General features: G+C 40.3%; 1 protein-coding gene across 1 annotated transcript in view; it reads right to left on the bottom strand.

Moving 5' to 3' along the window:
- Positions 1–24,225, bottom strand: part of PLXDC2 (plexin domain containing 2) — a 254,357-nt gene extending 230,132 nt beyond the window's left edge. The window contains exons 1-2 of the mRNA XM_051611612.1: positions 23,971–24,225; positions 23,386–23,817 (exon numbers count right to left, since the gene is read on the bottom strand). Coding sequence (XP_051467572.1) covers positions 23,386–23,494 — 109 coding nt within the window. The 5' untranslated portion in view covers positions 23,495–23,817; positions 23,971–24,225. The remainder of the gene's footprint in view (positions 1–23,385; positions 23,818–23,970) is intronic.
- Between the last annotated feature and the right edge of the window lie 820 nt (positions 24,226–25,045).

Here is a 25,045-nt window from a genome sequence, read left to right on the forward strand (position 1 = left end):
AGGGTATTATTCAATCAGCAGCTTCTCATGAAGTCAGAAATGGTGAAAGTATGCTCCTAAAAGCAGATCCCCAGGAGATAGTTGAAGCTTTAGAATCAAAGTGGTGATTTTCTTGAACACTCATCCCCAGGTTACCTAAAATAAAAGCCATCAGACAAGAAGATACAATGCAACAACATAAAGGTTACAGAGAGTGAGATGTAAATACAGAAACTGGAAGAAAAGAAAATGCTTAAACAATGTTTTGGGGAAAAATATCCATGAGTATTTGCACATGCACACATGCAAATTCACCTTTACTATATAAAACATATACCTGAAAAAAACTCTTAAGAAATTCTAAGTTCCCTTTAAAGGGCAGTCCAGAATCTTCACATACCATTGTAGTGTTTTAATAGCCTTGAGATATCTTCAGTTTCTAGAACTTAACCATGGTTTTCAAGATCATATTTATGTACGTTTTCTAAAGGAAACACTGGAATAAAGGGACACGACGTGTATAAATGCCCCCCATGTCATAATGGTGCTACACAGCAGTGTCAGTACTGAAATTAAATCTGGTCTCTGCAGTCATGCAGCCAGCTCACAAGGACATCCAGTGCTAAATAAAAATATTAGAAGGGCCTCCTAGTCCTCATACAAGGAGTAGACACCATTTCATGTTCGTATTTCAGATGTTAGCAGATAATAGCTTGCTAACCTTATAGTTTGCCTTCAGAGTTCCCTCACTGCCAAAGGAACTTTGCCACTGCTGCTCTGAAGCTAGAGCTGGAGGAATACAGGGACAGAGATCTGTTTGCAGAATTTGCAATTTAGGGCTGCATAAAACCAGTGTACTCATTTAAGTCAGTGCCAGCCACATGAAAAATCCATTGGCCAAGTCCTGCAGCCATGGAGGGTGATGCAATTTTTGCCTAAATGAGATAATTTAGTCACTCTTCAGTCCCAAGCTAGACAGAATGTAAACCATACATCATACGGGGATGTGAAACCATCTCTAGCCACAGCACGATGTAGCACCAGCAAGGAAGGCTTAAAGAAAAGATTATCAGCCTAGGGTATGGCAATGCAAGCTGACACAGTGTAATTTATAGGCTAACAAGCACGTGAAGAGACCCTCAAAAAGGAAAGCAATACAAATTACTCAGAGTACCTAAGTGGGCAAAGGTGGCCAAAAAATGGCAAGAAATTAAATAGGCTTAATATACTACTGGGCTCTCATAGATAAGTGCCATTAGAGCACACATACTTCATTTCCTAAAAGATCAATTACAAAAGTCCTGCCACTGAATAAAGATTGCAGCTTTTACTCTATGGCTTCTAGAGGGAAAAAAAAAAGAGAAGGAAAAAAAAAAAGATAGTCTGGAAAATGCAGAAATTATACAAGAAACAAACAACCAAAAAAGGCAATAGATTATTTCTTAAAAAAATCCCATGGCTTCTTGAGACTCATAGCACTTAATTTTGGAGTCAGTAAAGCTGAAGACATCACTATAATACACAAGTGAATGGTACAGCCTGATTCATGAAGGCACGGGTACAAGCCTGTCATCATCAGTAGTGAAAAAGGCTGAAAACTGCACCAGTCTCAATCTGTTGCCTGTTCAGTCTATACACTGGAGTAGGAAGTATATATTCCAACATCACCAAAGAAAGTCTAAAATTTCACATTGCTTTTTTATCCAATTAGGCTGACAAAAATAACTTTGAAGAATGTATTAAACTAGTGTCAGGCAAAACACTGCAGCACTTGCTCCTCATAAGGAGGAGGCTTCCAGACAGAGCAAAATTTGGTTGCTTTATTCATGTCCTTATTACTATAATGTTTTTTTGACATCTGCTGCCCTATAATCAGTGCTTGGATGCTAATAATGACATGGAATATGATACTGTACATCTAATCAGTGCTTCAGCAGACCAAAGAAAAAGACAGTCAGAAACAAACTGAAGAATTCATTATCAAACTAACATGGAATGGACATTTGGGTTTTTAAGTGCTCCCACTACGTGATACATTTTTTGATACTCAGTAAACAGATGTTATTTCTATTAAATGAGGCACCAAAAATCAGTTCCTAAATCACAACTGTATTTCAAACAATTGCTGCAACACACGCCTTTCCTGGGAGCTCCAAGAGCAGAGGTAGCTTAACCTCCTAGAGCTTCTCTTCACTTGATGCTAAAGTATGTGCAATTGGTGCTGATGGAGCAGGGTACAAAACTCTCCTAGCAACCCTTTCCCTTCCAGCTAAAGTCTTTGTACATAAGGTCTTCATTTGTGTGCAAAGAAGCACAGGCAACATAAACTCCAGGTTGCCTGAATCCTGGGGCCCAAACACCAGAGTTGTGATTTCACTCCCCCATTATTTGAACCAGGGTAGTGGCTTCCTTGCTATAGAAACCATTTAGATGTATTAAAAATTGTCACCACCCTCAAAGACAAAAGGCAGAGAAAAGGAAACACTCTTCTCAAAGCTGTTGGAGACCAGACATAGAAATTGATTCCTTTCACACAGACAATACTTGAAAGAACTGGGGTTGGAGCTGGATCTCCTGGAAATTGGTTTGGTGATTATCCTACAACTGCAGGATATGTTAGTCTTCATTACTTGAAGTCTTTAAGTAAGATTTGTTTTAAAATACATGTATACTCAGACCTTATGAACAAAATTGAAGTTGTAAACTCCTGGAGAATCCTAGGAACTGACACTCTGTTACTGGGTTGCCCACAACAAAGATTTTTAAGTTAGTTTGATGATGTGTAGATGCTTTTTACACATAGATATTCCTAAATTTGTCTTCCAATTTTTAAACTAGCCTATATATATGCTTGGTATCTCTGAAACTGCTCTTCTGGCCATCTATTCTACCACTGTTTCAATATTCACTTTGCTAGTGAACTTATAGTAGGACCTTCTGATCTCCTTTGCCTAAACATTTCAGAAAAGGGAGGAATGGCACGGAGTAAGAAGCTGGCGGCCTCTCAGTGTTTCTTAACTTCAAATGCCAGAGTCCTCCTCATTTGTCATTTCAAAGGTTGCTTCCTTTTCTCCTGTCAGTGAGAGACAGGAGAGCCAGAGGACAGTGACAAGTTCTGGGACCTTCTGGGACACAGACCTTCTCCCCCTTTTTTTTTTTTTTTAAATATCTCTAGATTCTTCTTAATTACAGTAAATATACTGCTTTTACTAGTTAAAAGCCTAATACATACAGATAACATTTTACTAATTGTTACCACATCAACTTTGTGATGACACATGCGTTAGTCACATAACTGAACTTACTTCACCTTAAGGAGCCAACACAATCTAAACACAGTATTTGAGCTGAACTTAATTACAGGATTAGGGAATGGGTCATCTGATGTGTGTGACATGCCTATATTCCTTCAGGGGAAGGAACTCAAATGTAGTGGCATAATGCTTCTTTTTAAGTCCTCCACTACACAGGGCTCACTGGTTTTAAAAACAGATGATGAGCCATCCTCTCAGTGGATGCTGCAAGGATTTGGACAGAGTGCAAAGGAATACAGCAGGGCTGTGTAAGTACCTATCACAGTACCATTTCAGAAAAACCCAGAGTGAAATGCATAGTTAAACAGCCATGCCACAGAGGCTGGGCAGAAGGCAGCAGCTTAGACACACAACTGTGATGTTAAAAACCAGTCCTGTTGGGACAGCTGGAGTAAAAACAGAAAAATTACGATATAACCCATGACTGCAGACAGCGCTGCTGGTGACACTACAAGCCAAAAGCCCCCAATCTTTCTGCAGTAAGGAAGCAGATGATACATTTTTTCAGCTTAGAAGCACAAAATTTTGGCTATCAGTGACCAAATGTATGAATTTTAACTCTGGATTATTTAATGCCTTTTTCATACTCCACCATCTCCTAATTATTTTTTACATTATTTCCTAGTCCTCCTCTGACACAAATTAAAAGGAATCATCAGTACAACTGCAGAATTTACTGGCATAGTCCCACTTTTTATGACAAACTTATTATAGAAAAACCAAAAAAGACCAGTCCCAAAGCCAATTTATGAAAATTTCTATCTGCTTGGAGGGAAGATACCCTGTTTCTTTTTCAGAGTCTTTCCATGTCCATTACAATTCTGTTAGTAATGATTTTCTTTAGCTGAACTAACAACTTCCATGTGATACCATATCAAATGCCCTTGGGAAAGAAAGTAAAATAAGACCTACCACAAACTCCTTTCATTAAAGAGTGAAATAATAATCTTCCTTTTCTCAAAAATTCCATTACCTGGATTTTAAAAATATTTCAATGGTAAATCATTATGTCACTGTATCACTGAAATTCTAAAATTGTTCTTTCAAAATGTGTTCTAAAGCCTAAGAGAATAATTGCCTACAGCACTGTTTTTCTCATTCTGAAAAATGAGATCCAGAGAAACACTGAAAATAAAAGGGTGAAAAGACTAAAGCTTTTTTTTTCCCTTGTTTTTCTTGAATGAATATATTTTTCTGATTTAGTCAAGTAAAAAACAAAACAAACAAAAAACCAAACCAGAAAAAAATATTACTTATAAAACCAGGTGCAAAACAAACAACTCCTCCTTCCCACCCCATTACAATAGAGATTAAGCCTGGACTGATATTAAGTTGAGTGAGAATCTTTTGTATTATCATTATGGGATAAGGAAGGTAAAGAATTTCTTTGCTAAAGCTGTTGGATAAACTTACGAGAGATCTTTTTGAGTATCTATGTTTAAAAAGGCTCCTCTTCCCACGGAGCACTTTGTGTAATTCTCTTCAACATCTGTGAGCCTGCTGAGCTTCTTTATTCATGTTTCACTAGACCTATAATTAAACCCTCTTCAAAAATGCATCACTTCAGGTGTCCTAATGAAGAATCCTGAGGAAGCTGGTAATAGTTTGCTAAGGGAGAGCTGCAAAGCTGCTTTGCTACTTTCAACTATTTCTTGCAAGATTCATTCTCTTTAGCAGATGGAGGGCTGCAGTAAAAGACAGAGACTCAGGGCCAAAGAGATCATAAAACTCTCAAGAGCAGGAAATTACATAGGCATATCTGCCAATCTGGTCTGTTTATGAAAAGTCATTAGGCCTTCCTAGTCTCTTCAGGTCCTGCTTCCCTAAATAGGAGAATGGCATTTTAAGAGCAGTAAAGTCAAATCACCTTGTTTTAATTTAAGTTTATTCTTGCTATGTGCTTTTATATGCTAAGTATATAACTAATGCCAAACAGAAAAAGTATCCACCTGCTACAGAGAAACCAATTAGATGTGTAAGTAGGGGATTTTCTCCCTTGAAATTTGACCCTGCTGCCTATGCAGAGTTTTGAAGCATTAAATGCCTACTACACTATTTATACCACATGACTCAGCTTTGGCTTCTATGTGAGGTTTAGCCCCATATTCTAAAAACCTCTGAGGGCCCTGCATTATTTTGCCACAGCCGTAAGACTCAGGGAGAAGTCACCAGCCTCCTAAAAGCTGTGTCACACATCAGCTGACTGGACCACACTGTGGACCCTTCTTCATCCCAGGCTGTAATGCTCCCCAAGCCTCACGTGCCTGACTCCTCTGGGGCTCCAGTCACTGTGAGCAGCTGGACTTCAGCTGCTCCATCAAGAACAGCTATAGACCTTAATAGGCAAATGGTTACCGGAGCCACTGGTTCTTTTGCCAGGATAAGGAAATCAAATTTAGACTAACATCTGTAAGTGTAGCAGTGAGCAATGCTGATCAACATGTGAAGTTGCTTGTGTAATGTCTAGCAAAAAAAAAAGTGATCAGAAGAACCCTGATAACTCCATGAAGTTTATCTGAATGCACTAGGAGGTGCTAGTAGGAACAGTATAAGGGAATAACAGAAGTGAAAAGCTGGAAAGTAAAAGTAAGCTTCAGTAAATGATAGGTACTTGATGCTGTTTGCAGTCTCCTATTGATTTATCCCTTTGATTTGTACTGAGTATTAAAAAGATGATAAAATACCAATAACAGTAATTAAGATAAACAGGGTTGTGCTTTCCTGAATACACATTGTATCAATAAATGAAAGCAAAACTTGGAGTGGAAAACACTCTTAGAACAGTAAAAGGAGTGGTACCTCTGAGTAGTAAATACACCAAATGTTCAAAATAACATACTTCTTATAGAGATTGTGAAAAATGATGTAGAAATAAGCCAAGAAAGAATGAAGACAAAAAAATTGACTGTATATTGAATATGGAGCTTTGTCTTTAAATATGTCTATATACACCTAGAAGCACATATACGTGTACCTACACACACACCTTCTAACTGTACTTTTATATAAGAGGTTACATACTGATGACACACTTACTTACAATTGGGCACCATTCAAAACATGGTCATAAATCCTATCACCATATAAAACCGGACAATGTCTCACAACTTCTACGTATATCAAATTTATTTTGCATCCTTCCAAAAGAGTTGTGATATTTTACATTTCCCTAAATAATATTTAACAGCAAAAAACAAAGACAACCAGGATCATAAGACCTGGCAGCCCCTTGTACTCACTGCTCCCCAGACCAGCATATTCCCCCAGGCCAGTTAGAGCTGCAGAGCTGAGCTCTTCAGCTGCTGATGGGAAACGTTCTTTAAGAAACACATATTCAGATGCCCTGTGAGTTAATGGAACTACTGGTCAGAAGAGATTGTGTTCCAAGACTGACTATTGTCTTTTCTATCTTTAAATAGCTGGAATTCAATTTCCTCACAAGTGAAGGGCTTACTAAGCTGTTTTAAAACCTTAACACTACCTGTTATTATTAAAAGTGAATAGAAAATAAACTCTGCCAAATTCAGCGCAAAATATATAGATATGTGTGTGTATGTGTATAGAATCATAGAATCATTAAGGTTGGAAGGGACTTTAAAGATCAAGCTCCAACCCCCCTGCCATCAGCAGGGAACCCTACTACTAGATCAGGTTGCAAAAAACCTTGTCCAACCTGGCCTTAAAAACCTCCAGGGATGGGACATCAACAGCCTCCCTGGGCAACCCATTCCAGTTTCTCACCACCCTTATAGTGGTGTGTGTGTGTGTGTTTATGTACGCATGTATGTATGTATGTAAACCTTGTATTTGGAACATCTCAAGTGCTTGAGGAGACTTTGAACTTTTAGCTCTCACTGACGTCAGTGCTAAATGCTCAATAATTAGGAAACTGTACAGTAACAGTCACAGAACTCCTTGGTCAAACTGTAAGTTAATTTAATCTTATTAACTAAATTCTCATGTTTTCAGTTTTGCTGGGAGGGCTCCAAATGTGTTGTGGTTATTGTAAAGCCAGACATTCCAAGCTAAATGGAATATGTTTCATGGAAGTTATTAAGCAAAGGTTTAGAAAACTTTTAATATATTTTTTTCTATAAATCTACTATAAATATTCAGACAATTGTATATCTTTGAGAATAGAGACAATAATTTTATTTGATGACTTGATTAAATTTCCAAAGCAGGTAATTGTTCTTTAGAGAAAAGAAAATCATCCAGCTGATACACTTAATTTATAGCAGACCTTAAAATAAATTGTACAGGTCATTAATTTTATACTGCAAAAGGCCTATAAATTAGTTTAAATGCTTAGTTGCAAATATTGCATAAGAAAATTAACAGTTCCCATTTGGCTGCCTTTTCTTGGTCACCACTGTTTGGGAACAACTCTTCAGCAACTTGCTATTTCTTTTTCAAGGTAAACTGAGTTGATAATTATTTACATATTTATTTCTAGGCTACACACTATACAATCTTCAGGTCAAGAAAAGAAATGGAAAATCGTTGTGCTGGGCTCCACATCCTATAGAATGTGGGGCTCTTCTAGCACCAGAGCTTAAATTTTGGAGTACCTCTGCTGGTGCTAGATCCCAAATCCTTCCTCAGACACAGTATCAAGACAGTTTCTTGCTAAATGCAAAGGTTTCAAAAAATAATTAAATATACAATCCTCAACTAAATTAATAGCTTCACACAGAGGGGGGAGGGCTCCACGTGTTTTTTGTTCGTCGTTGTTTTTTATTTCTTCAGTTTTGTTTGTTTTTTTTTTTTGTTACATGTATATTAGTATACTCATGGGAGCAAAGCAGATTCCCTAATTACTCCAAGTGACTGCATCTCTGCTCAGTAGTAAGCTTGAATAGCATCTTCCAGCAGCAGAGAGAGGAAAAACCAAGTCTTGGATTGCCAAATACTTAAATGGAAGTTAAAGAGCTGTTGGTAGGATGGTGGAGTTCTGACAGAAATGGTAAAGATGTTATAAGCTTGTGCGTAGTTCTTCTATATTAAATTTTAAGTCTGTAGCTCCATCACTATGAAGTATACACAATGTCTGCTCTGAAGGTTAAACATAAAAACAAAATTAGAACTGCGAGATTTTTTTCTTGTGCCTACACCAAAGTTGATGTGTGTGATCTTGGCCAGTCATTTAGTACTCCAGTGCTCTACTGGTAAAATGAAAATAAGTAATAGCAGTTATTACACATGGCAGTTTTGTGGCTAAATCCATCAGTCTTTACAAAGTACTTTAATATATTATGAGATTAAACCTTTAGAAAAGCTTACAAATAGTTATTTCAAAGTTCAATGTCATCTCTTCCAAATTTACAAATGCTAAGTAAAATATATTACAGTATAAATATCTAGAGGGATGGGAGTGAGAAAAAGCACAAGACATGACTTTAAATCATGAAATGCACATGGGATTTCTTGGTGTGTTTGTAGAATGATGGTTATTATTCTTCAAATGCCATTTGGCTGGATAAACATGAACAGCAGGAATAGCTATAGTTCAATGAACTTCCTGCTAAGACCTTGACAGGTGGGCATCCAAATCCCTAAGTGAGCAGAGATGCCTTGTTACTGATAAAAAGGGCAAGTTGAGGGGGATGGGTATCTCTGAACCAGAAATATGTTTTAGGATTCCTGGGAAAGATGAAGATGAGCAATTTGCCTTGGCAAACAAAGATAAATGATCTACCATGTCAATTAGCAAATTAAGGAAATACAGCCCACAATTGCAGAGTGACGAACACTGAGAGCGGAACACATTTCAGTTCAGCATCCCATTTATAATTAAGCCATTATTTTGAGTTTAGTACTTTTTGCTGTGATTTGCAGTGCCACAATGATGGTCAGAGGATACTGTGTCAAGCTACAAGTTAAACCACTATAACTACAGTACAGCTGTAAATATACAGAAAATTAACATAGGGCAAATGAACTCAGCCTGTACTTATCTTTATCATAATTATGCAGTTTTTCCCCTCTCCCCCTCAGAAAAACGTGTTTATAGGAGTGTATAAACAACTGGATATTTGAAGTTCTGTGGACCAGAAGGGCCCCGCTCTGCCTTACTGGCCCATTCACCCCCCACCCTGCAATGCCTTCCTGAAACAGGTGTTCAGGAATGAAAAAGGAAGCTTTGCTCCTGAACACCTAGAAGCATAGCCCAGCACAGACCCAGACAAAAAGTCTTTTCATTCCTCAGATATTTTTTACAAGGCAGCCATTGATAAGACCAGTCACCTGGTGGAGAGATACAGGTTGGGAACCTTCCTTTTCCAGTTTACCTGTCCTATATAATTAAGAAGTTTCTGACATTTCTTAAACTGTGCAACAAACTGTTTCTACTTTCTGTGATTTTCAGGAATACAGAATCAGAAAAAGTCTCTTTTGCTTTATTTTGTTTGGGCTTTTTATTTCTTTTTAAAGACTAAAAAAGAAACTGAAAGGTAACAGAAAATGCAGTATTTTCCCCTAGAAGGACACCGCTTCCCTACAGAGCTTCTGAATATATTCTTTCCAATTTCCACTTTCTGGCTTCGTACAGATTTAAATTTGTGCTCAAAGTAATCTATTTTTTTTTTTTTTTTTCATCAACATGGATGTTTTGATCTCTTTCCTCTAGACTTCCAGGCTGAACAGCCCCACAGAATTAATACGGCTGCTGAAATGTATAGTGTGAACTGAATCAGGCCTTTCATTTCTGCCCACAGAATGTTCTGATAGTTCTCACAGTCAACCCATGGACTCTACACTACCTGCTCCACTTTTTCCCATTTCAAGATCCTCAAGCACTGTGAAAGCCAACACACTTCTCTTAGCCTTCTGAATAAGCAAATTACATTACCATAAATTATAAGTTTATAATAAAAGTCTAAACACCAGCAACAGGTAACATGAATCTTCTAGACTCCAAATCTCAAATGCCATCAAAGAGGAACAACTTTGAAAAATGCAGTCCATTTTCAGTATGAGGGTAAAAATTACTTTCATTTATTCTTTTCCTAGGAGTATACAAACCATACTTACTACCCATGGGAAAGTGGTATCTAGCTGCCCTGTGACCAAATATCCCACACTGCAATATTTCATATATATTAAGGGTTGTTGAGCACAGTACAGAATTAGAGGGAAGGCTATGTGGGCTAAGGACTCTTCAAATTGGCCCAAACTGCTCTTTTACGGGAGCAGTCTGTGGCTGTGTTCAAGTATATGAGAGCAAAATTTAACTTCTTTTCTCCTAAATTCTAGATATAAAAGACCCTGTAAACATTTTAGCAACACCTACCAGCATGTTCTAGTACAAGGCAGCTTGGCAAACACTTTACATATGCACTCCTCTTCAAAAACACACTCAGTCACATTTTTAAGCACTATGCCAAACGGAGGCTTTTTTAAATAGTATATTTAAATCTTTCCTCTTCTTGCCTTCCCCTACTTCACTGAGAACCTTTAAATAGATTTGAGTAGATCTTTTCCTAGATTTCCAGATAACAGTATTGGAAAAAGAGGGTCAAGTAGTTGGCTCTACAGCTGTACTAGAATCAGTCTCAGAGGCTCTCAGATAATTACAGAGATTACGTTAAAACTGCAGTGGATTTATGATGATCAATAAAACATGATAATCAATAAAACATGATGATCAATAAAACAATTCCCAACATTGGACACTGTTAAGATTCAGCTGGATGTGGAGCTGGACCATCTGGCTGTGCTTTTGCCAAGGAAGGTTGGACCAGATGATCCTTGAGGTCCCTTCCTGGGATTCTATTAATCTATTTTGTCACTGCAAGGCATAACCAAACACTGGACAACCTCTCTTTAAAATTTCAGTAGGAATTCTGGCTTGGTGTACACCCCCATTAAGTCATGTCATAAAACAGCAGAATAGGGATAAAATAATGAAATTAAAATATGTGCATGGGATGGTCAAGTCTAAAGCTGAAAGAATGGTTTTATTTTCTAGCCTATACTAACTACAGTAAACTTCCACAGAAGAAGATGGACATAGCTTCCTATCTGAGGATCTCACCTTCAGATTATTATCTTTGCCTGCCTGGGGAAAAAAAAATGTGATTCATTAACATCTCTGGGTCATCCCTTGAAGCTAACAGCAATTTTGTATGTGTAAAAAGTAGAACAATAAACCATAAATTTGCATTCAAGAAGCAGCATGTAATAAGCGTTTACACTTAAATTTGATATGAGCTGTGTGTGCTTATTGCTTCACAAGCTCAGGCCACATTTTGGTCCCTTGGAGACAGATCATAAAATCTAAGTGAATATTTAGTTCGTGCATCTCCTAAGTGTGTCTTGAACATCATAAAAATAAAATACTAATGCCCAGCTCTTAAAGGGGAATGCAACATGCATGCATCAGAGGATAAATTAGTCTCTGTGGTCCTCCACTGTTACCCACTACGATAATACAGGGAGGTGCCAGTTAGTCTTCAATGCAGGCTGAAAGATCCTCCTCTCCAGAAACTTCTTCAGGATCTGCAACAATGCTGCAAAATGTATTGCCACTGTTGCAAAATGCCTGGGACTTTTGGGGTAACTAAATTGCAAGCTCCACCATCAGAGAGAAATCTTAAACATCTACATCTTTTTCAGCCCACTCATCTGTAGGACACTGCTTGCATAAATGTTTACTTCAGAGTAGCAATCTAAGTACAGTACTAAATAGGAGAAGTTTTCCATAACTGAAGCCTAGGAATGCAAGCCCAACTATTCTAAAGCATAAAGTCTGGTTTGGGTTTTTGGTGGTTTCTTATGTTGCTTTGGGTTGTTTTTTCCTCAACCCCACTAATGGCTTTATTAGCCTGGAAAAGATAATTTAAATTCCTTTTCAAATTTTGGTGTGTGTGTGTGAGGACAGTAAATAATATATTTGTAAACTAAGACTACAAGCTTCTAAAAATTATTTTTTTAACCTACCACTATTTCTGCACAAAAAATACCCATAACACATCGTCGTTGAGAAAACACAAAGACACTGAAAAGCACTGATTGTATTAGAAGATCTGTTAGTTCTGTTTTCAACCAGATATTTACTCTAGAGGAAACTTCAGCATAATTTATAGCATCAGATGTGCAGCAATATACAAATGTACGTGGACTCTGCATAAATACACATGGTATCCAACATCTGTCAGTAATCTTTCTTAAATGTTCATGAAGATATAATCCCAGTAAAAGCTGCTACCATATTTGTGCAGTAAAATAACAGTGTTCTACCACTTTAAATGCTCATTTTCTGAGGAGGATAAACTTTTTAAACTGTTCGAGTGAACAGTGCTGCAAACTGATTGCTTTGGAAATCTTTCTTCTGACTAGTAATTACTAAATCTGAATTATTATTCTCAAAGTTCAATTACAGGAAAAAGAATTTTACAGTTTGTGAAACACCATCATTCTCTTATCTCCAAGAACCCAATGGAAAAAACCAAAAAGATTGGGACATAATCCTTCCAAATTGTCCAACTGCCAACCAGCAGAAATTTGACCCAGTGTTTGTCTATCCTTCAGACACAGTTGTGTTTAGGAAAGAAACTTACTGCATTAGACTATAAAATGTGGCGGTCTGGAATGTGCTGTACTAACAGCTGAGAGACACATCCTTCTCCTGTTGCAAGCCTGAGTGAGGAGAGGTACATTCAGAAATGGCAAAATCTACAACAGACCTAATGTAAGCCCTGTTTTCTCTGCACTGATCAGAGCTACTAGTCAACTCTAATATGCCTTTTTTTTTTTTTTTTTTTTTTTTTTGTCCCCCCAGATAGACAGAGGTTATTTGATCAAAGATCTGATTAGGGAATTCAAGGATGAAGATAATAGAAATTACAGCCCTGAATTAAGTGAAGCAAGGGGAAAATGGAAGGATACCTGGGCTTTTGCAGAAAAAGGCAACTCATATACTCTGAGACAAAAATGCTGCATTTTTAACTTTGGCAAGGTAGTCGCTTTTTCATAAGCACTTTCCTATTTGTAAAATTAGGATATTGCCTTGCTTCTACCCGGTCTTCCAAGAATAAGAATACTAATAAATAAAAAGCATATAACTGTGATTATTATGGGAATAACTGAGAAAGCCATAAAAAAAGTGTGGACTGCAAACGGTAATGAACAAGTAGAGCACACAAACTGTATGTTGATGAGTGATGGGAATAAAAATGTGGGGTTGAACCTCAGACAGTACCTAGACAAAGTTAGGAAAACAATCTGGATTCAAGCTTGCATTAAGACACAACATTAAAGGATGAAAATTAGTCCAAGGAGCTGAAATAACACAAATTCCTAACTGGGGGAGGAAGGGGGGAGAAAAAAAAACAACACAAAAAAAAACACCCAAAAAAACCCAAAACCAAAAAAACCACAACACCAAAACCCAAACCAAACAAACAAAAGAAAAACCTACCAAACAAAAATCACAATTAAGTACAAAGTTTGACCTTGGTATGGCAGAACTGTCAATCCTTAGGCATGTCAGCTAAGACAGAGTACAAACCTGCCTCCTGTAAAACACTAGACCCGTTTTCAGGATGTATACATGGCTAGCCCCAGAGGATAACAAAAGATAATGTTAGCTCCTTCTCTCCATTCAAACTGTCAAGCTTACTATAGGAAGAACAATTTTGCCACTAATTTATGTTACTGTGGAAAATGACTCTGAATTTAAACAAAACCAGTATTACCAGCTCTGCAATAAACATCCACACAATTATACATGAAAGAAAGCAAAGGCTGAAAAAGCCAAGTATATTAGGTCAAAAAAACAAACAGAAAGACAGGCTAAGAAAAACTAGATAAAGACAGACAAGCTTTCAAACAAAGTGTACTAAAATTAAAAATTCTTTGCTATTGTAGAAACTTAAACTGTTGTCAATGCCCTTGTTAGCTTCTGTGGCACATTATACTTGTGGCTGCTGCTATTTTACCACCTGCCTGGAGATTGTTACAAGGAGGGCATCACTGCTTGCCTGCAGTGCATTACACAACAGCTTCTCATCCCAGGGAAAGAATTCATGACCTAAGTGGTCCCTTTTAGCTATACAGTCCCAGGAAAGAAATTGTAAGAACAACTTACTACTACTGTTATTATTTCATTTTTCCATCAGAAAGATGCAAATGCCTCCAACAGCTTGGTGTATTAAAGTAGTAGAATGGAATAACAGAATGGTTAAGGTTGGAAGGGACATTAAAGAACATCAGATTCCAACCTCCCTGCTATGAGCAGGGACATCTCCCACTACGCCAGACTGTACAAAGCCTCATCAAACCTGGCCTTGAACACCTCCAGGGAGGAAGCATCCACAACCTCCCCAGGCAACCTATTCCAGCACCTTACTACTCTCATAGTGAAGAATTTCTTCCTGATGTCTAACCTAAATCTCCCCTCTTTCAGTTTAAAACTATTACCCCTTGTCCTACCACTGCCCTCTCTGATGAAAAGCCCCTCCTCAGCTTCCCTGCAGGCCCCTTTCAAGTACTGGAAGGCCACTGTAAGGTCTCCCTGAAGCCTTCTCTTCTCCAGGCTAAACAGCCCCAGCTCTCTCAGCCCGTCTTCATAGCAGAGGTGCTCCAGCCCTTTGATCATCTTCATAGCCCTTCTCTGGACCCTTTCCAAAGATAAATTAACATTAGCAAAACTGGAAGCAATTATGTTTTTTGCATAGCTAGATGTTTAATAGGGGAAAGACCCTTTGGTTTTCTGTGGTTGAAAGCAAACACAAAAAGCTGTGCACTTCCATAGTATACAACAATACATTTCAATTATTAATTATGGAAATTTTGCAAGACTTAACTAAAACATATTACATATTACATATACTTCATTCATAAAAATTTTTTTTAGAGAAAACTAACAGATGTAATAAAAAGTAAATGGAAAGCAGAAGTTATTATGATCTATAATGTTGATTTGCTCTATCCATTTTCTGTGTTCTGAGACTGCAACTGAGATCAGTATAAAAATATATGTTTAAATAGGAACCAGCAATAAATAGTGTTAATATGAAGGTCAGATTTCTGCAATATACACCAAATGCTGACCTTCTAGTCCATAAATGCCTTCACTGCAAATAAACCATAATTCTATTATTGTTACAGCAGCTGCAGTCTGTAAAATGTGGTCTGTCTTAATTTAGTTGCCTCATGAATATCACATTAATCGAGAAGAAACCTGAATGAGAAATAAGCTATAAAGTAAAAAAAAAAAAATCAACAACAAAAAAAAAAACACCCAAAACAACAAATACTGGATGATCAATATGACTGGGTGTTGTTTTTTTTTCAGCCATTGCCCCCATCTATGTCATCAAATAAAAGGCTTCTACAAGATAAAATGGCCTGTTGTTATATAGCTTACAGTATGTAGCCAAAGTCTCCACAATAGTAAATCTCAGTTAGAGGTGACTGGAGAGTTGATTTTCTAGCCTAAGTCATAATTTTGATCTTGTTCTCATTAAAAGTAAATAGTCAGTGTTTACTGTATGACATGAAGTGTGTATATATACACACACACCCCCACAGGTAAACTCCAAAACAAAGTGCTTTTCAATTATGCTTATACATCCTCATATAATAAGATTAATCTAAAGGTCAAAATGAAAAATCTTAAATGAGACATTTTATCGGCATCAAAATAAGAAAATCAAAGTAGACTTTGAACAGTTGAAATATTTGACAAGAGCACATCAAATCCGACATAATTTTCCAATTTCAACTACTTGTTTCTCTGAACATTTTTTTACTAAGCCTATCTAACATCTGGTAGTATTAGAGGAGTCAGGTATTCTCCATTTCCAGAGTTTGCATGTTGTTCTAAGAGGATTTATAATGCTCAAAAGTTTAAAAATACTACATTCATTCTCCTCATAATCTTATTTTCACCACTCCTACTTCTTCCAAAATGTAGTTTTCTCTGTTTCTCTCTTTTTTAAGTCTTACTTGCCTAATGAGATCAGGTTTGATTCATCTGATGAAGAGCATGGCCACATGAACTACTGAAACACTGCAAGTGAGGAGGAACAAATCTCTGCAACAGGCAGGAAGGGCAATGAGGATGAAGGATTGGAGATAAAAGGCTAGGAACTCTGAAACCAGTCCTGCCAGGAAAGGATTCCTAACAGAGGGCCTCGGGTTCATATCTCAGGGTGACTGAGGTTGAACTGCAAATACATACTAGTTGGCTTGCAAATTCAAAAGGAGTCACAAACACCCACACAGGAAAGCAGAAACATGCAGCTGGAGAATATCATGGAGCAACTATATTAATGAAGACTCATGCTCACTCCCAATTCTCTATGGAGGCCAAGATATCATTCTCCAATGGATTTTTAGTTCCACTGCTGACTTGTCAAAAGAAGAACCTGCAGAGTGATGAATTCCCTTCTCTTTAACACTTCACTTTCCACAAAACATTCACATTACAATGGATGACACTTGCCTTTTACAATCAGTCTACTAACAACTCTTGCAAAGAGAAAAGCTGTAATTATTCGGTCCAGCTGCAGTACTGCTCAAAGGGGAAAATAAAAGGTAATGCCTGAAGAGAAGAAAAAACTAAATACACTTGAAGTGCTTAATACTGATGACCACCACATCCTGTTCTGCTACTAAATGCAGGTGAAACTTCCAACAGAACTGGCCTTATTAACTACAGTAGTTAAGGAAAGCTCCAGTAAAAACTATAAATGGAATCATATCTCTGTAACATAAGCAGCTCTTAGGCACAGTTCAATGACATCTATAAAGAAAAGAACCAGAGCTCCCAACATCAACTGTGAAACAACATACACTTGAAACATTATGAGACGTAGATTAAATGGAAAGGCTTATATGTTCCATTTATGAAACTCTCCTCATTCAAGGCAAGGATTCTTTAGTCAATAAAGTGACATGGGATAAGTGATCTCTGTCTAAAGTACAAAAAAGTCATTATGAGAATATGGTAAAAGAAAAAATAAATAAATCTGCTTATAATGGAACCTTGGTAGTGTTCATATTAAAAGATAAAAATTCTAAACCAAGTAAGAATAAAATCTAATTTTAAAAGCTTTATTTCCTGACATAAGAACTCTAACTAAAGAACATTTGAAATGTCATTCCCTTGTCTGCAGCCAGCAAAAGTGTATGTTAAAATCACATTAAAGTCACATAGATCATCGACAAATGGGAGGAACAGGCCTCAAGCTAAGAGAGCACATGAATTCATGCTTGTATTTTAATCAGCTGCTGAGTTCAAGGTGAACCCTTGTGTACTTAAAGCTACCCATACAGAATGATTTCAAGATTGCTGGGTGAGACCTTGAAAGGTCACATTGTCCAGCCATTTGATCCAAGGCAGAAACAGCTGCTTTTCTGGACAGAATGACATTTCAGACATATGTTTATCTTATCTGTTCCAGTGGTGAAAACGACTCAAGAGATAATCTCCTCTTCTAGTCTTAACATTTAGAATTCTGCCATGCTGCAACTTAAGTAATTACTTCTTGCTGAGGACAAGTTTTTCCCTTCTTTTCTGTGGAAGCCTTTTACACACTTGAAGATTGTTACCAAATCACCTTTAGTTTTACTCTTTCTAACAGTGTTCTTTCCTTTTTTTATCCATATGAAACTCTTCAATTCATCCACATATTTCTTAAAGTGCAGTGCTTGAAACTGGAGGGAATATTCCTGTTGGAATTCCCTTGACAAGTAAAGCAGATGCACAGCTCTTGTGATGTATTGCATTGGTCTTCTTATTAACCCTTACATTTCTCTTGATATATCATCCCATAGAGATGTTTGCTAGATATATCACCCCATAGAGATCTTTGCTATTTTTGAAACTGCATGTTCAACTCGAGTTGACCCTGGATCTGGCTAGGAAGCTGCCCCATTTTTCCATTACAGGACAGAAAAAGGTTGGGCCAAATCCAACCTGGAAATGCACTCCTCCACGCTGCCTTTTGCTCAAGGGAGATGAAAATGTTACACAAGCTCCCACAAAACCAGAATTTACAAGGACACTTAGCATAACTGATTGCTCAATGTTGACAGCAAAAAGTGCTAACTGAAGCTATGTTTATTAGTTGGATAAGGAAAATGAAAAGAGGCAGAAGTTGAGGAAGTGTTCTGTGATGAGACACAGCATCCAGCACTCACAAACATACCTCAGGGCAAGGTTTTATGCTCATTTGTCAGAAGCCACAAACAAAAACAAAACCCACGTGTACTTATCATGGCTTCACTGCATACTCTTCCATGGAAAGTAATCTCCTGTGTTCTTCCAGTTCCTGCTGTGATTATGCTATTCTCCAGCTTAGTAAATATGACATCTGCCAATTGCACTGCATTAATGCTCCCAGCTCAGCCCTCATCAAACCTAATAGTTGGATATAATTTCACACTGCTGGCAAGCTTGCAACATTTCCTTGTACTGGATGAGAAATTCTCCTGTCAAATTACCTTTTGTTCACTCTGGAGAGAGCCCCCAGCACACGGTTACCTTAACTACTGCCTTGTTAAATTGCTTTGGTACTCATTTTCCTTAGGAAGCACGAACCACCCAGGGAATTCAAAATACACTCACACCAGTTAACCCAGCTGTGTTCTCAGGCTAAGAGACTGCAGCCCAAATATGTTTTGAGACTGGGGCTGCTACAGATCTTTCTTTCTGCCAGTGCTTTCAAGGTTAGCAGAAGCAGAGCGGCTCGGTACTTCAGACAGTCCAATGAAACCACAGTGACTTTTATAAAAAAGAGTGAAATTATGCTTTTTTTATTATTTTAATAAATTTGTATTTCCTTTGTGGGGAAAAGCAGTAGGATTCAACTGAGCATGCTTTTTGTATGATAGCTGTCTTTAGCATAATGCAAAGCAAAGAAACTTCCCAGGTCTCGTGGCACAGTAGTCCTGCAGGAAACACAAGCTTCAGGTACAAACCTCTATCTCCTGAGGTCTATGCAGGTGCAGGATTCTGCAGCACTGCTCCACCAAGAATGTGCCAAAATGACCTTAATGAAAATGTTAACTCACAATAGCTCTGCAACTATTTTCCTCTGTGGGTCTCTCTCATCATCTGAAATTATAAATTACCTCATCTACCTCCTTCACTTTTCAGAAGTCTCTTCCCCTAAAGGAAATAGCCCTTGTGAACTGCAGATTTTCTTTTGAGGAATCCTGGTATTCAGCAGAGCAGTAGATGTTGTCCCAGCATTTTGCTGTAAACGGTCTGTGTTGTTAATAAATTGTTTTCCAGAACAAAAGAACTTCTCAAACTATAAAAATCTTTTTTTCATTTTCTACATTTGTCTACAGTGTAAAGAGCTATTTTCCCTGTTATTCATCATCAGCTCCAAGTGTCAGACAAAACCTAGCATATGAGTCATGTGTTTGCTGGGTTTTAAGTGACTGCATGAGGGTGTAAACTCTGAAGATGACTATTTACAGCCAAACAAAACCACTGTTTTCCTTGAGGGATTTTTAAACCTTCAGTGAACTATGAGCACTGATCCTACTCTAAATTTGTGGAAATGAGTTTCTGGGAAACTGAATTTAATACCTAAGTCAACCCTACCATAGTCTTAATTTACCTATTACTTACTAGCAATATTTCAAAACACCCTTTTGGAGGAAATTATAATGACAAAAAGCACAAAATTAAACAGAAGAACCAAGATGAAAGATTTAAACAGAAGACTTACTTAGAGGTAATTCTCAGTAAAATGCATACAATATGTAAGCAGGATTCATTCTCATACGTTACTGGTATTCTCTAACCCAACTGTCTCCACTTACATATCACATACAGAAAAAAAAAACAAATGGACTGTTGAATGCAAAGAGAAAATAATACCTGACACATACTGTCTAATCCTGTATTTATTTTGATACTTCCAAAATGAAAGCTGAAGGTCCTACTGTATAATAATGAAAGTTTTGGTCGTTTATTTTTTTTAAACAGAGTAGAACTCAGACAATACTGAAAATGTGACTGTTTCAGCAGCAGATAAATGATAAACACTCTTTAATAGTAGTTTATCCCATAAAAATAATTCTACCCCTCTCTGAATGCTGATGTCTGGAGACAGCAGCAGTCCAATGAATACAAATTATACCAGGATTCCGGAATATGCTTTGACAGAAGAAAAATTACAATAACAGCCTCCTAATTCTGACTGATGGTGTTTGCAAAAGAATGTTACATTTTCAAGGCTTCTTGTGGCAACACTTCAGCAAGCCCTCATTTAAACAACTGGGAGTCTTAGTTGTAGTGTGAGCTTTCAAATGACCATTTGCTTCAGTTCGCTAAATTCATGTCATATTCAGGCTGCCTACTGTAAAACACACATGCACACAATCCTTAGGTTTCAGAACCTTCTTCCTTGATTTATGTTTTTGCCAGTAAAAACGAAACGCTGAGGAGGAAGGAGGGGGTTGGAGGATGGCTGGGTGGCTCCGGAGAGAGCCGCCCCCCGCGTGGCGGCCGCCGTGCCCTCTAGCGGGGACAGCCCCGCCTGCCAGCGCCGTCTTGCACCTGGGTCACAAACATCTGGATTTTAGAAACACCCAGAGGCAGCCAGACAAGTTCCGGCATGCCGAGAAAATTATTTTAGTTGAATTGATCTGACCTGATTTTACCCAGCAAGGTAATTCTGAGGAGCTGGCAAAAAAAAAAAAAAAAAAAAAAAGCCCTGTGCATTTTTCCCCCCAGCTTTGTTGGAATCATGGCATATCCCTTTGCTAGTACCCTCAGAAATCCTCTCCTGGCTTCCAGCTCTGCCGGGGCATACTAAACGCTTGCATTTCTTGATACTGTTATTTTATTCACTTTCTATAAGGTGTTTCGCTACTGCGTTTTTGAAGAATATGTCAAAACAGCCCCCCTTCAAGAACCTGTAGCTACTTCAAAGATTATTTTCTTCTTTATATCTTCAAAGGTTTCATCTCAGGTACTCAGTAGATACTAAATAGAGCAAAACTTTGAAATGGCATTTTTTATTTTTATTCACAGAGCCTGAAGTAGAATTTCCCTGGCTTTACATAATAATTATCCTCTTAGTGATTAGAAACAGTCCTTCATTGCATTTTTCCAAAAGAAAAGCAGTATTATGTATTTTCTAAAGGAATTAGGAAAACATGCCAAATACAACTCTGATTATATTAAGAACATGAAATAATTGCTCTCATAATACAGATTTTTTAACCAAGAGGGAAGAAAAAGATGCAAAGGTTATCAACATCCAGCTGTCAAAACTGACATCAGATTGTCCATCTTACTAGTTGAAGAACACAATAATGTGGTATATTTCCTTCAGCATGTATTAGATATCAAAATACTATTTTCTAGATTATAAAACCCTTAATACTTCATATCACATTCAGGAAGACACAAGACATTAATAAATTATTTACAGATAAGCAAGCTGTTGGTGTGTCTTCTATTCATCCCCTCCTGATGCTGACATTGATGACTATTATGACTTAAGAGCCTAAATCAGGGCCGTGCAGTGATTATTTGCCCACTGATACATTTTATTTCATTTGGTCAGCGCTTATATTTTCTCTTCCAAATACAATGGCTAGAAGATTAAACAACTTTGTGAGCTGCCACACAACACAGTAATTTTTCTTCTCTAATCTCACCACCACACTTTATTTTTCCTTATAACTAACATAAATACCAACATTTGCTGCCCTGAGAGCAGCAGCATACATTTTGCAGCTGTACATAAAAAGTCTCCTCCTGCTTTTTCCCTTTGGCCCCAAGAGATACGTGAGACCCAGCAACCTGCTGAGATACCTTGTCATACAGCAATTCCCGAACTTGGTGGTAGGCCCTTGCCTGGGAAAATCCCCACTCTGTCTGGCACAGTATCTCCCCGGACATTTCAAAAAACTCCCCAGACTCTCTTGTTTGGGTCAGTTACGCAGTGACCACAAAACTCTTCACATTCGTATCAAACCTTTCAGAAGAGGGACAATTCTGTTGCACCAGGGAGGCCAGTGGACATGTTTAATCTGATAATAACCTGGCTATTTCAAACATAAAGGCATAGCTTTTGGAAATATCTGTAAGCTAGAAGCTGCTGCAGCAAGGTCCCCTGACACACAAAACCCACGACTTTCTCACTTGTTCCTTAAATATCTATCTGCAAACATTACAAGCCTTCCCCTCCATAGCACAGGAATGCAGGATACGTAAGGCTTTAGCGATCAAAAAGCAACCCCACGCTGTGGCTCGAGAGAAAGCACTACAGGTGCTGTGGGTGACACACTAACAGGTGCCTCCGAGAAGGACCGACAAGAGGACCTGAACACTATCTGGAGCAAACTTAGTCAACAGGGCGAGCCTCTCGCCCCCAACGAACAGGTCCCACAGCGCAGTGGGGCTTTTTCCATTATCTTGCTCCTTCTCTCAACGCCCGCTTTTCAGGGCAGTCTGCAAGCTATTGACTTCTACGGAGAAGGAGAGTGCCCGCTAGCTCTCCCAGGCAGGATCTGCAGGGAAACTTTGCCTCGCCTTCCACAGCTCGTTGCTGGGAGCTCAGCGGGGCCCCGCCGCGGGCGGGGGGAGGTTGCGGGGGCGCGCCGGCCCGCCGCTGCCCGCTGCCTCGGGCTCCCGGGGAAGCCGGTGTCTCCGTCCCTCCCCTCTCGGCGCTTGAGCCTTTCGCCTTCGGGAGCGTCTAGTACATGGCTGGGAAGGAAGCTCCGGGGACGCCGCGAAGGGAGGGGAACAGCACCGGCCCTCGGTGATTCTGAGGCAGATGTATGAAGGGAGGAAAGTCCTGAATTCTCATTAAAATGAATTTTAAAAAAATGAAGTAATAGAGAGCTCTTTCTGGAGATGCCGGGGAACGGAAGGGTAAGAAGCCGGGACCGCGGCCACCCCAGGCCTCCCTCGGGAGCAGGGGGAGCCAGCCCCCAAATGGCGTTTGCCCTCTTCGACTACGCGGCCCGCGGAGCTGCAGGCGCAGCCCACACCGCGCCGGTGCTGCGATAGGCGGCGCGGCCCCTGACCCCGACCCTCCTCCGCCGCGGCCCGGCCCGGGCCCCGTGGCGCTGCCCGGGCCGGCCCCGCCCGGCAGGTACCGGCCTCGCTTACCGCGGCTCTGCCTCGGCGTCTCCCCGCCGGCGAGCTGGCAGCGCTCGCTCAGGCACTGGAAAAGTAATAGAAATCCAGCGGCTAGTTTGCTCCTCCGCAGCCTCGCCATAGCACGGAGCCTGCCGAGACAACTCTCCTGGGTGCGGGTGCGCGCCGCTCCTCGTCGGGTGTGGGGAAGTCCGGGGAGGGCGGCGGAGAGCAGCCCTAGCAGGCGCCGAGTCGCCCCGTCCTCGGACCAGCTCTCATTTAGTGGGGCGGCAGGGACGAGCGACCGGGGCTGAAGGCGCTGGACCGGGTCTGGGGGGCGGTGAAGAGGGGGGGTCCGTCCCTCCAGCTTGCACGGCCGCGCCGCTCTCAGTCCAGCGGCATCACCGCTGGGGAAAACAAGCCCAGCCTCGCCTTCCAAGTGCCAAACTCTTCCCTCCTCGCAGCCTGCTGATAGATTTTAGGAGAGCCACTGAGATCCTCCCTTCCTGGCTTGCGCCCACCCAGCTCCCTTCCCCCGCAGGGTGCCTTAGGGACGGAGCCTGCCCTCGATACACCGCTACCGACAAAACCCCTCCAAGGGAAAAAGAACGAGGAAACCTTCCAGCCGGATCCAGCGGGCCGGCCCTGGGGGGGCGTAGGACCCGGGCGGATGCTCCGCGAGAGAGGATGTGCGAGCTGCGCGGAGGAAGGGGGAGACGAACAACTTATCTTTCTCTTTTGGGGCAGTTTCCGCGGCCGGCGACGCTAGCGCGGGGCCGAGGGCAGCCGCGGGAGGCGGGCTCTCCCCGCGCCCACGGCGCGCCCCCCGCCACCCTGCGCGCCCGCGCTTTCGTCGTCCCCGCCACCCGCTGAATGAGGGCGGGTGGAAGGGCTCGCCTGGGGCCGGGTCCCCGCTGCCCCTCTAGCTCTGTCCCCCGCCCCCCTCCGCAGGAGCGCGGTGGGGCGCAGGCGCCCGGTCTGCGCCGGCTCTGCCGTGGCTGAGGGAAAGGAAGAGCACTCGCAGCGCTGCCTCCGCGGGCACCCGGGTACAGCGCGGCTCGATACAGTGCCAATGCTCTCCCACTGCGCGGCCGCGGAGCGGGCAGGCAGCGCGGATAGCCCCGCGGGCCTGGCCGGAGTACCGCCGTTCCGCGGGACGAAGAGAGCCCAGCCCGCGGGTGCCTGGTAACTGAAAAGTTGCTTGGTAAAGATACGTCCGTTTCGCGGAGTGACTAACTAAAGCAACCATCACAAAGTTCTCTGTGCTTCCAGGGAAACCAGCCTCCTTTCTCCCCTCCCTCCCATTTTTTTTTTTTAAATTGTATTCATCGAAGAGTTGCTTATATACTCACACATAATTTCAAAAGTGCAAAACCTGCGGGCTCTCACCTGCAAAAATATGTTTAATATTTAGCGCACCGTGAATAAACCCATCCCCTACGTGAACAAAGGCGCGGAGGCAGAAACTCGCCGAGAGCGCATCAAGTCAAGCCCAAATAAGCGAAAGGGTCAACGGGGACCGGGCGGTGGCTTTTTACCAGTTCAGCAAAGTGTGGCGTTGGTGTTCAGTTGAGCTCCATGTAGAGAACCATGAATGCACCAGCCTCTCAACTCTCGCTACAAAATAATTAAATTAATTAGGACGACAATGAAATTAATCAAATAAATAGGGCTACGGAATGTCAAACAGAAC

This window comes from Apus apus, chromosome 2 (assembly GCF_020740795.1).
Source record: "Apus apus isolate bApuApu2 chromosome 2, bApuApu2.pri.cur, whole genome shotgun sequence".
NCBI lineage: Eukaryota > Metazoa > Chordata > Aves > Apodiformes > Apodidae > Apus > Apus apus.